Source organism: Gekko japonicus, unplaced genomic scaffold (genome assembly GCF_001447785.1).
Source record: "Gekko japonicus isolate JY-2015 unplaced genomic scaffold, Gekko_japonicus_V1.1 scaffold296, whole genome shotgun sequence".
In the NCBI taxonomy this organism is placed as follows: Eukaryota; Metazoa; Chordata; class Lepidosauria; order Squamata; family Gekkonidae; genus Gekko; species Gekko japonicus.
This window is the reverse complement of record NW_015177014.1, coordinates 842,830-855,206: the sequence shown is the minus strand read 5'-3', so window position 1 is coordinate 855,206 and position 12,377 is coordinate 842,830. Positions and strand designations below refer to the sequence as shown.

The window sequence follows — 12,377 nt, the reverse complement described above, 5'->3', positions numbered from 1 at the left end:
TGCAGAAATGACAAAGTTTTGTTTTGCTTTGATCTGCAGAAAATTGATTGGGCTGTTAATTCAATCCCTGCTGTCAGTGTTAACAATACAACCCCCTCCCCATGTCATCTATGTTCTCTCTATAGCAAACCATTTTTCTTAGCATCAGAAACCAGTGCTTCTTTGTGTCTATATCTGTCTAACAATGTGTTGATCAGCTTTTTTTTTTTTAAAAGTTAGCCCTCTCCAACACTAATAATGGAAAACATAATGAATGAGTCCCGCAAAAGCAGAATTAGGCCAGAACCAAACACTTCTAATAATCCCACAGTGCCAGCACTAGAATAAACTTAATCTTCCTTAATGATCTGATGAATGAAATCACCTAGCAGTGTTTTCAGCATCACAATTTATCAATGAAGAAGTGGATAGATTGCAACATTACTAAAACAATCAGGCAACAATCAGGTTTTGTTTGGTTCAACATGAGCCTATTCCATATTCATGAACGTGGAAGGTACAAAGCAGTTCTCAGACCACTTATAATGGTGTAATTCAAAAGATAAAACTATAGTTTTCACAATAAATTGTAGTAGGACTATGGAAAATATATGAAAAAATATGAAAAATATAAGCTCCTGTGTGTCTCATCTTCTTTCTCATGGTAATGTGAAAGGAATAGACACACGTCAGTCTACAGATTTTTTTTTAGTAATCATGAAATACCATTTATTAAGGCTAACTAAAATATCCCAAAAGAGCAAGCAAGCATTTGAACTCTTCAGAACTCTTTAGTACACAAAAAAGGAGGTGAAAAGAAAAAGATGTTTTATGTTTCACATACTTGAAGCCTAATTTTCACTCAGCACCTCATCCTATTAAGTCTGCAATACATCCTGTGTGCATGACACCACTGCGGTTTTTGGAATAGGAATCGGCAGTAAAAGAACATATGATTGTTGTACTCTAAGTTTTTCTGCTGTACTATATTCATTGGCAGAAGTGGAAACAGGGAATCCTGGAGGCTATGCCACACATTCTCTGCTCTTTTTTACTACCTGTTGAAAGGAGAAAGAGGAGAAGGAGCTGTTGTTTCATTTGCAGCTATCAGTCTTCCAACCCAGGAGGGTCAAATATGAATGAGTCTACGAATCCCAACTAAACATTTTATTAGATAACAGTTCTGATATAACATTGGGGTTGGAGCCAGACTAAATTTTCTGCTAATGAGGACAAGATAATTTCCATAAATTCCCTATTCCTCATGCAGAACCCCAATTTGTCTCTCATCATGCTATTTCTAAGCCTCCCCCTGTCCTCCAGGAGCAGTATTTTGGGGAGATCAGTGGGCTGCTGTGAAGGGAGGGGAGGCAGGAACGTTCTGTCCCACTGACAGAAGTGCCTTCACTGAGCAGAAAAGTTTAACCTGTATCAAACTTTGTATCAACATTTCAGATAGAACCTTCTCTATAGCAATCTCAAGGTTAGGACAGGCCTGAAATGTCCCCTCACTGGTTGTCTTCTGATAAGACAACCAGAGAAAAGGAGCAAAAAGCTCCCCCCCCCCCCATAGCACTCCCTCAGATTGTCAAGTGAAAGAGGCGAATTTCCTCAACATATGTCTGAGTACGAGTTGGGTCATGATCCTGCGACCCAACTAGTTTGGGACATATCATGTATTTTGGCCCTATATTTAAAGCTGTTTCATACTGAGGGCTTCTAAGGTATGATACTACTGATAGTTTATTGGGAGACTATTTAAATAATCTGGAAGCTGATCTTTGTGCATTGTCCTAGATTGCTTTTTTATATGACATCCTAAATTTGCTGTAATTACTCTCCAGAACCCCACCTAGGTGGAAGGGTGGTATACAAATTTTTAAACATATAAATAAGTAACCCACAGCACAGCTCATCTCACCTGAGATTATTTATAAAATTTGCTCATATGTGTGTAGTCTTAATCTCTTGAGAGAGCTTCTTCTTGTTATAAATCTCTTTGGGTACTCATCTTGTTTGAGATGTGGAGCATGCATATGATGATGATGATGCATTCCTAACAGTGTTCTAAACCAGATTTGACCAGTCACAGTGGCTCCAGAAATCCACATACTGAAATAACTAGACAGTGGGGCATATATTATTTGGTTTCATTATGTCACAAACCTGAGTTAAAGTCTCTTGTTCGTGTAGCAAGAGAAGTTTGGTTCCAGACCCTTCAGTCTTCTGCTCCAGCATCAGAGAAAAGTGTTCAATACACTTAATGGAGAGCTTTTCTTGAAGTGTTAAGATGACATCCTTTAAAACACAAAAGAAGATAAAAACATGGAGCTGGAAACCAGTTTTGTTGCTTTACAAAAACAGGGCAAAATGAGCGGCATGTGAGCTGCCATCCCTTCACCAAGTAGGTTTTAAGCTTTTTTCATTCATGGAAAAATAGGCTTTGGATTTTGCTTTTGGAACTGAAAATGCAAAAGCACCACCAACTCATTTGGCGTTCAGCTCTGTGAGTGGGCACCAGTATGATTGGGTTGTTATTGAGATCATGTTCGGAGAGGTTAAAAAAAATGGATCTCTGGTTAATTTGTTTGAGAAAATCAGAAAAGAGGAGGAATCTTAGGCAACATATAGGTAGGAGGAGAGAAATAGTTACTAACAGGGCCATCTTAAGCAGCATTATACCCTTCTAAGGCGACTGAAGTCAGGTATTTTTGTACTTGTACTACGTTTCTCATTACGTTTTTAATCCTGCCAATGGATATTCAATTAAGTTTGCAGGATTTACGAGAGAGCAAATAAGTACAGGATCGCAACCTAAATGAACATCCAACATAATCAGTATCAGCATGTTCTCTTGAGCAAATACTTCCACCATAATCTTAAAGGTCTCCATGGCCTTTCTCTCATTTATTTCTCTTCCTCCATTACAATCCTCTTGTAACTTTCAGTCCATACCTTACATCATTATAACATACCCCACAATCTCCCAGACTTCTAAACCACCCTGCCTTTTCTCTCTTGCCTTCCACTGCTCTTGAAACTCTATCCCAGATAATGCCCCCCATACAGTTAAAATTAGCTGTCTCTCATTCTGTGTAATCCACCTTGAGTCCAAGTGAGACAGGCAGACAATTAATAATGTAAATAAATTAAATATATATATAAAAATAAATAAAGGTTGGATCTGAGTCCATAAATAAAGGTTGGATCTGAGTCTTCTAAACCTGACTCGCTTTCCCTGTAGATGCTGTGTGGCTGTGAGGGGGGATTTTAAAGGCTGCACGGGCTTGATTCAGCTTTGGACTGCAGCATAGGGGAAGAGAGGCTCCTGTCACCCCCCCCCCCAATATTTTCCCAAGTAAAAAACACCCTGGGGTGAGTTATTTGCCACATTTTGGAGCTGCATGTGCCTATATCATGTAGTTTGGCCTTTAGCCATAATTGACTTTAACTAAGGCAGATCCAATATCTGCAATGTCAAATTTCAGCATGAAGCCTTGACATTTAGCTTTCCCCTTACCCTTTTGTCTCCAAATTGGGAATGAAATTTGTCCGTTCATTAAGATGGAAATGGATGTTCTTTGAGACATGGTGATATCACTGCTCGGTGTCCCTTTGCTCTCTATCCCTTGTTAACCTCTAGTTCAATGTAACTCATAACATAATTGCTCTGTACATTGCTTACTAGGGTTGCCACGTCCCTCTTGGCAACCAGCAAGGGATGGGGAGGGCTTAACAGGAGAAAGAGGAAGGCCCAGGCCATGTTCCCAGTGTCGCACTGGAACTGACATCATCACGCTGCAACGTCACTGCGACACCCCGGTATTTGGGCAAAAACTCTATAGTAAAAAACAACTTCTGCTGTAGAGTTGTTGCCCAAATGCCAGTGCATTGCACAGATATTGCTGGCATAATGATGTCATTGCCTGTGTGATGCTGGCAATGTGGCCTGGGACTTCCTTCTCCAGATTAGTTCCCCCACTGGCTAGCTGATTCGTGGGGGACCCCTGCCTCCACTGGGGTGGTCTGACAACCCTATGGCCTACCCACCACTGGTGAGGACTAATGAAGTGATGAAGATTGGGCCAACACAGAGTGATGATGACATGGTAGCATACTGTGTTAAACTAGACTTGTAAGGAAGAGAAGAAAAAGAGAGCTAATGACCATCTATATAGCTATTTTCCCATATGCTGGTACCATTTGGTGGGTCTCTCACTAGTCAGCATTGTCACTGGCAGCATCATAATGATCTCAAAATGCTTTCCCCCCCAAAGTGCACATTTCAGCAGCAACAATTCTGTTATCAAAGGATTGGGTCAATATTTTTGAATAATACCATATCTCTCACTTTAGGTAAATGAGTTTCTAAAATAATAATAAAATATAATACCAGGAAAACATCTGTTATAGAATGGACAACAGAGAGAAGCCCATATATTCAGAAAAAAAATATACCACCCCATTAGCTGTACTGTATAATCTATACTTCGTGATACATCTGAATTCTGTATGTAACACATTGGTAAATGAAAGATGTTTGTTACATTGAAGTCAGAGCCTAATGGCAACTGAACACACAATAGGGCTGCCAAATCCCCCCGGGGGGGCGGATTTCCCCCCACTTTGGAGGCCCGATTTCCGCCCGATTTCCCCCGGGGGAAACCCCACCCCCGCGTGCACATCACCCAGATGTGATGTCGCACACTGGGGGCGGGGCCACAGCCATTTGAGAAACCCCACCCCCAGCGTGCCCGGCGTCATAACGTCACATCTGGGTGATGTAGATGCGGCGCGCGCGCACCGGGAGCTGCCCAGGAGTCCCCCGCCAAGGAGGTCAGTGCCATTTGGCAACCCTAACACACAAACATGTACAACACTCCCAACATTAGCACAATTGCAGCATTGCTCCAGCAGTTCACTCTCTAAACCAAAACACTCATACTTCAGTGTTTGGCAGTGCAATCCACAGAACATTTGCTTGTGATTAAGCCCCACTGAATAGACTTCAGTGGAATTCACAAAAGGATACTGAGGACCCTATCAGGAGAGGACATGACAACTGATGGGCCCTTGCTGTCCATTCTGAGGGCTAGGGTGACCCAGTTTCCTCCTGGTACAGCAACCTCCTGCTACATACTACAGCAATTGTGGCAGTAGAGGTGTAGCCCTTTTCTCTGACTGGAATTAAGCCACAGCTCATGGAATAAAAACAGATTATGTCCTTGCATGTCCTTGCCTCCACCTCCCTAGCCCCCCCCTTTTCTTTCACATATATTAATTGTAAACTCCTGGGGGGGACAGGAACTGGTCTTCAAGTCATGTACACTGATAGCGCTTTACGGATAAAATCATTACATAGTGGGGCTTCCCATTAAATTTAGTGGCAAAAAGGGGAAAGCTCTTCCCCACTTGCCTTGCACAGGATGCCACTGCACCGATGCACAAGCTTTCACATGATAAATCACAGAACTGGATAACTAAACCAAGACACATTGCAGAATGCAGTGTGGACTTTCTTGCCTGTATCATCTTTCTGGAGCAGATTATGCTAAAAATCACTGCCTTGATACAGCAGTCATTCAGTCTCTGCTGTCTTCTTATACCATGTTTACACACGGATTTTCAGAATGCTACCCTGTTATTTGGACTGTGATATTATCTTATAGGACTGAAGGAAGCAATACACTATTAATGGAGACAAATCATTACACATTTAACACAAACATATTCATCATTCATATTCCTGGACACGTTGCAAGTTTTTCAATTAGTAACCAATCCTTTAATCTTAGCTTTGCATTTTGCTGGCAAACCATGCTGACTTCTGGCAGCAAATCAGAACTTCTTCACAAGGTCCATGTAATTTTAATTAAGCTTCAGCCATTAAAATCACCACCCCTATTTTTGCATCACTAACACCACATTAGATTTTATGAGCATAAAAACAGGTTAAATCTAATTAGGTCTTCAACTCCCTCTTTGCAAAACTGGCCACAAGAGAAACTTACAGGACAGGTTTTTGGATCCTGCATACAAGATTTTTATTGTGAATTTTTAAACAGCCTTGGTCATAAAGTAATATGGGAGCTTCACGTGATCTTGATTTTTATTAAGGCCTTAAGGAGAGACATATGTTTAAAGGTGTTGAACACTGAGCCTACCTTTATTGAAGTGCTGCAGTCAAAGCGAAAAGATTTGGTTTGCCCATTTTCAAGATATACTTTCAGAACATTTGGCATGAAAAGAAGTGAATTATCCTTAACTGTTTCCTGTTAAAGAGTAATAAATGTGATTATAGTCCCCACATTACAAGGCATAAAATAAGCCTAAATCTCTGAACTGAAGAGCAGCTTAGAGAGCAGTACAGCCGACTCACACTGGAAATCAAATATATTATATCCGGTAAAGCAAAACAATTCTTATATATTTCTCTTATATCCTGTAAAGCAAAACAATTCTTATATTTTTCTCTTAGTAATGTACTGTATCTGTCAATGCTTATTATTTACACAATCAAAGTACAATGTTACAAATTGCCTTAAAATTTGGCTTCACAGCAATTCTCTGATGTAGGTCAATGTTACATTATCACCCTGATACAAAATCTACCAGATCATGACAGTAGTATAAATAATATTCTCTAAGACTCAGCTGTGGTGTTAAAAAACACAACTGAAGGTTGATCACTAACAGTGCAATCCTACACAACGTTACACTATGGGTTTAGAAGGGTGTAATTCTGTTTAGGATTACACTGTAATTCTCTTCAGTGGTGGACTGCACGTTTCCCATAACAAAAAAAGTTTCCAGAAAATAAAAAGTGTTATTCTTTGGTTATGATAGTTTTAGAAGCATTTCAAAGACTCAAAACTAGGGGTGTGCGTTTGCTTTATCTGAAAAAGTCAAAAACAAATTAGAGATTCTTTTTGGCTACCGTTATAGCTGAGCCTGAATAAAAGCTGATATTATTTGGCTTTTATTTGGGCATGGCTTGGAGAAGGCATTTAAAGAGATCATGGTCTCTTTAAACGCCTTCTGACTTCACTCGCCGAATTGCACCACGGCAGTGGCAGGGCTTGGAGAAGGCATTTAAAGAGACTCTCTTTAAATGCCTTCTGAGTTTACTTGCTGAGATGCGCCACAGTGATGGTGCAGCTTGGAAAAAGCATTTAAAGAAGGTCTCTTCAAATGTCTTCTCCAAGCTGCACTGCTGCCACCATGGCACAACTTGGTGAGTGAACTCAGAAGGCATTTAAAGAGACTGCTTTACCCCCTCCATTTAAAGCAATAGAGGGTATTTATTTATTTATTTATTTTTGGATTTATATCCCGCTATCCCCAAAGGCTCAGGGCAGCTTACAAAGAGGCATAAAGGCCAGGTTAAAACAATAAAACAGTATAAAGAACAGAATAAATAATACAATATAATACGATTCACTAAAATATCGGTGCTCCAAAGGTCACTTAGATTGTGAACTCCAAGATGGGGTTCTGGAGTTATTTATACCAGAACAACAATATACGTCCCAGCAGCACTGTCACCCACCAGGAACATCTTGCACCCCCGATGATACCCGCTCAAGCGATGGTAAAAGTACGGTGATAGAGGAAGCAGTGATGAAATAGTGGTGGCGCCGGCTCCTACTCAAAAGCCTGGTGGAAGAGCTCCATTTTACAGGCCCTGCGGAGCTGCACAAGGTCCCGCAGGGCCCGGATCTCTTCTGGGAGCTCGTTCCACCAGGTAAGAGCCGTCACCGAAAACGCCCTGGCCCTGGCGACAGCAAATTTGATGTTCCTGGGGCCTGGAATGTCCAGGAGATTTTGACTCCCCAACCGTAGTGCCCTTGGGGGAACATGCCGGGAAAGGCATATAGGGCACTTTCTTGGGGGGGGCATAGAATTGGACCCCCAGTCCAATCTTTTTAAAACTTGGGACGGGTTTGAGGAGAGGCACCAGCAGATATGCTGCAAATTTGGTGCCTCTACCTCAAAAAACAGCCTCCCAGAGACCCAAATACCCCCAGAATAATTCTCCATAATACCCTATGGGGGCCATTGACTATAATGGTCCCCATAGGGTATAATCGAGCTGGAAAAAAACTGGGTTTCTCGAATCCAAATACCAATATTAGGATTTGGGAACATGGGGAAATACCAATATTTTTGGGGTTCAATACACACAACCCTACTCAAAACTTTTCAGTAGGACGTCAGTGCCCCACAATCTTGACAACTGCTGCTGGCATGGAGATATTTGGAATAAATGCACTGAAACATAAAAGTGATTAAAATCACCATGACAAACCTAAATATTTGAACATGAGTGAAGGGTGGAGCAGGATCATGCCTATTTGAACCCGCTGGCTCCACCCTATGCACATTCAGCATAACTTTTGAATGAGAGTGCATTTTTACAGATGGTGCATGTGCTGTTTCTACCCATGTGATCAGGAACACTGAAAAGGCAAGGTTCCTGGTAACATGTACAGAAGTCACCTGCAGTTAGGAAGCTTGCAAGGTTTCTAATCACATCACACAGACAGAATATAAGCATGTACAGTTTGAATGACTGTACTCTCTTTCAAACTTTATATAATGGTTGGAAGTGGAAAGAGGGTCTGTCGTTCTCCTTTGTGTGTACATTTACCATACATATGGTAACCATAGGGAGAGCCAGTTTGGTGTAGTGGTTAAGTGTGCGGACTCTAATCTGGGAGAACCGGGTTTGATTCCCCACTCCTCCACTTGCACCTGCTGATGTGACCTTTGGTCAGTCACAAGCTCTGGCACAGCTGTCCTTGAAAAAGAGCAGTTTGTGTCAGAGTTCTCTCAGCCCCACCCACCTCACAGGGTGTCTGTTGTGGGGAGGGGAAGGGAAAGGAGTTTGTAAGCTGCTCTGAGACTCCAACTGAAGGGCGGGGTATAAATCCAATCTCCTCCTCCTCCTCCTCCTCCTCCTCCTCCTTCTTCTTCTTCCCCCCAGTATTCAGTCCTATAGCTAGTCCAATATTTTACATTGTGCTGTGTAGGGCACCAACATTCCCAAAGTGGTGCTTTGCAGTGCCATCCTAAGTAGAGTTGACTTCAATGGACTTAAGGGTGTGACTCTTTTGAGTCTTCTAGAGGGAGATATGATGTTTGATCTATCTCTTAGATTTTGCTATTAAAATCCTAGTACTGGTTATTCAGTCAACAACAAAGAGCCACCCAATGATGCAGTTTCACTCTTTGGGTTGCATCCATCACAGGAAGTCTTATTCTAACATAATGGATGGAAGTCACTAGATCCAACTCATTATATTCAAGATGCAGAGTTTCCTTCTCCAATAGGCTCCTCTACATAATGTAACGGTGTTGCATTTTTTTTGCTTTGCATTAATAGATGGTTTGAAGGATCAAGAAAGCAAAAAACATGCTTCTTTGCATGTTGTTCTTGCTTTTCTTCCCTCATCTCCCTGAGGTTTCCTGGCTTGCCACAGTTGATTGCCAGTGCTGAGCTGAAAGAACTGCTGGTGTCACCCAGCATGGCATTTCTTATGTTGTACTTCTTTTAGAAAACTGTAAGTACAAATCAACATCTGAGAGCCAATGTCACAGAGGTTATCTTATGGAAAGGGCAATAAAGGGGGGGAAACATATAGAACCACCTAATTAGTGCTTGTCTGTTCTTCTCAGAAATGAGCAAGTACGGAATTCAGGAGCTCAAACTTTAAGAAACAAGATTCAAAACTACAGTGATGAGGAACCCTTTTAAAGGAAAGCAACAATAGTTCTTGTATTAGGACATCATCCCTATGAAATATTTTTGCTGAGACACTGTTTATTTCACCAAGACCTAAAGATTTTATTGTGGCCTTGGTTATAATTGAGGATTTAAAAAATTATTAAAATGTTTCAGGAACTAAAATGTCACAGTTGTATTTTATGTATCATATTCTTCCTTAGGAGAGGATACTTTGGCTTCTTTATGTTCTGGGTAGCATTTTCCCTCCCTTAAAACTCTTTCCAACAGCCAATAGGTCTTTATGGCAGAAGATTCAGCACTAAGTTAATAACATCATACAGCCCTCCTCTGTAAAGGTATCATTTTGGATTTCACATTCTGGGTTACTTGTTTGTTCATTCTTTGGTCAAAATCAAGGTTCATGTGAAACGCCTGTATATTACATTTTCAGAATCACACCTCTCATGATTAATTTACATGTCAGAGTGAAGGTTCTTTCTTTGACACATAAGATCTCATGCTTTCAAGCAAAAAACCCCTCTAATCTAGGATGGTACTGATGAACAAGAGGACTACACATTAGTGCTATATGTTTTAATCAGTCCTTTGAATCCTGAAAAATCTCAATTTTCATTGAAATAATGAACAGCTTTTTATGTATTCAGTAGTTGCTCTGTTTGGCAAACATGTTTATAATAAATAAATTGCCCATACGTGTCAAAGTAACTGTATTGTGTTATTTTATCCATTAACAGAGCAACTTGGAATAAATTCCTTTCCTAATCTAGGGAGTAAATTGAAAACAAAATCTTGGCACTCACTGAAACCTGGCCATTAACAATGACCTCTTCTGAGAATCGCACTTTGACAGGGTTGGACTTCAATCTCGCCTTTTTCGCAGCACTGATAAATGCAGATTTAGGAGACTATGATAAAAAGGAGAAAAACAGGTTACAGGATTGATACTTAACCCTCTATGACAGACCCCATCCATACCCTCCCTCATAGGCAATATAGGTAATGTGTATTCTTTTTAAAGTACCTTCATGTAATGGCTATTTTCTCAGCCCAGGGCCTGAAGAAAGGGTTAGGGCCTCCCTTTAACTTAAATGACGGGAAATGGCACATGAGACTCTTTTAAAATTCAAAAATAACAGAAGGTTTTATTTAACATCAAGGGGAAAGGTCAGGTGAAGCCAGGGTTTGAAAATAACTGAGGTAAAATAGTATAAGCACAAACTCATTCCTATATATCAAGCTAGTGAGAGTTTCTTGAATTATTCACAGTTACTATAGTTCTTTATTTTGAGAGGCTTTTGTTCCTGGGTTTTCCCAAACCACTCCAGCATACTTTATTTGTATAATAGCTGACTCTTTTGGTGCCCAGAAGGCTGGTACCCTCTTCCCAGTACCCAAACCCCTTCTCTGGGAGCACCAGAAATCTTCTTGAGTTTTTAACTGACTTTCAAAGTCTCCACAAGCAGTATCCAATCACACTAGACCAGGGAATCTCTACTCCTCAGAGATAAATTTCCTTATTTAACTATGTAGGGATTCTTCCTTCTCTCCCAAGAAGATTTACCCCTCTTCCTTTGGCCTCAATGGGAAACTTTTTATGCTACCCAAACCTCCTTGCCAAACTTTCCCCCAGTTTGCTGTTTGTGTTCAAAACTGCCCTCAGCTAATGCTGAATGAAGACTATATTGAGTCACGGGTGAATTCTGACATTGTCAGCACCAAACCTTTGTCTGTCAGGGCTAGTCTAAGACAATCTCAACCCACTTCTCATCTTAGTTAATGCAGGAATCTGTTCTCCTCTGCATCCAGCTCTCAAAAGACCTTTTCTGCTCAGCTGCTGCCAACCGATAAGATTGCCTGGAGCAGCCTGTCATTCAAGACTGTTCTCCAGCTCTGTGAAGTATTAACCCTTCACAGTCCTGTATTTTACGTGTAGCACTTTTAAACCTCTTTAAAGATGTACTCTGTCACACCCTCAACATCTTCAGTAGCTTTCCTGATCAACAATAATTTGTTCTCACCTGTAAAAGACTTTCTGAAGTGCTATTAGGTTAAAAAAAAGGAAATGAAAGCAAACCTCAGATTTTCCTAGAGGTATGGAACAGAAAAACAGCTGATTTAGAGCAGCAAGGGTCATTAATCCATTCAGCATGCAGACTGATATGACATCATCTGCTCTTAGTGTCCAGTGCTTTTAAAATTAATGTGGTCAAATGTGTGTTTGCATGACTGGCTCCTGATCAGGGACTACTTGGTCAATAAATGCTCTATCAAATCCAATGGGAAAGCCATGCCCTATATAGTGACAGACAATGCACATATATATTTCTACAGCATCCATTTTTTCACATTCAACACTTCTAGATAACCTGAACTACTAAAATGTGAGATCTGACACTTTGTTTTTTACATACACATTCTTTGAAGTCACCAGGTTCCCAGGCTTCAGTTCCTATTTTTGGTAATGGGAACACTATTCCTGCAAATTTATTCCTTGCACTGGTTTAAGCTTGCCTCATTACAAAATATACAGAAACCTAAATTTATGGGGCTTAGTTTAAAAAAACAAAATACAACCTCTCAGTGGGATGTGTTATATTCCACATTAGTCCCTCTGCCTTGCCCTGACCTGGATAGCCCAAGCTGTCTCAAT

The 12,377-nt window shown here is 40.7% G+C and overlaps 1 protein-coding gene across 1 annotated transcript in view; it reads right to left on the bottom strand.

Annotated features, from left to right (window-relative positions):
• The window catches only part of FRMPD4 (FERM and PDZ domain containing 4), a 120,963-nt gene that overhangs the window by 28,242 nt on the left and 80,344 nt on the right, over positions 1-12,377 (bottom strand). The window contains exons 5-7 of the mRNA XM_015427689.1: positions 10,528-10,632; positions 6,144-6,251; positions 2,146-2,277 (exon numbers count right to left, since the gene is read on the bottom strand). Coding sequence (XP_015283175.1) covers positions 2,146-2,277; positions 6,144-6,251; positions 10,528-10,632 — 345 coding nt within the window. The remainder of the gene's footprint in view (positions 1-2,145; positions 2,278-6,143; positions 6,252-10,527; positions 10,633-12,377) is intronic.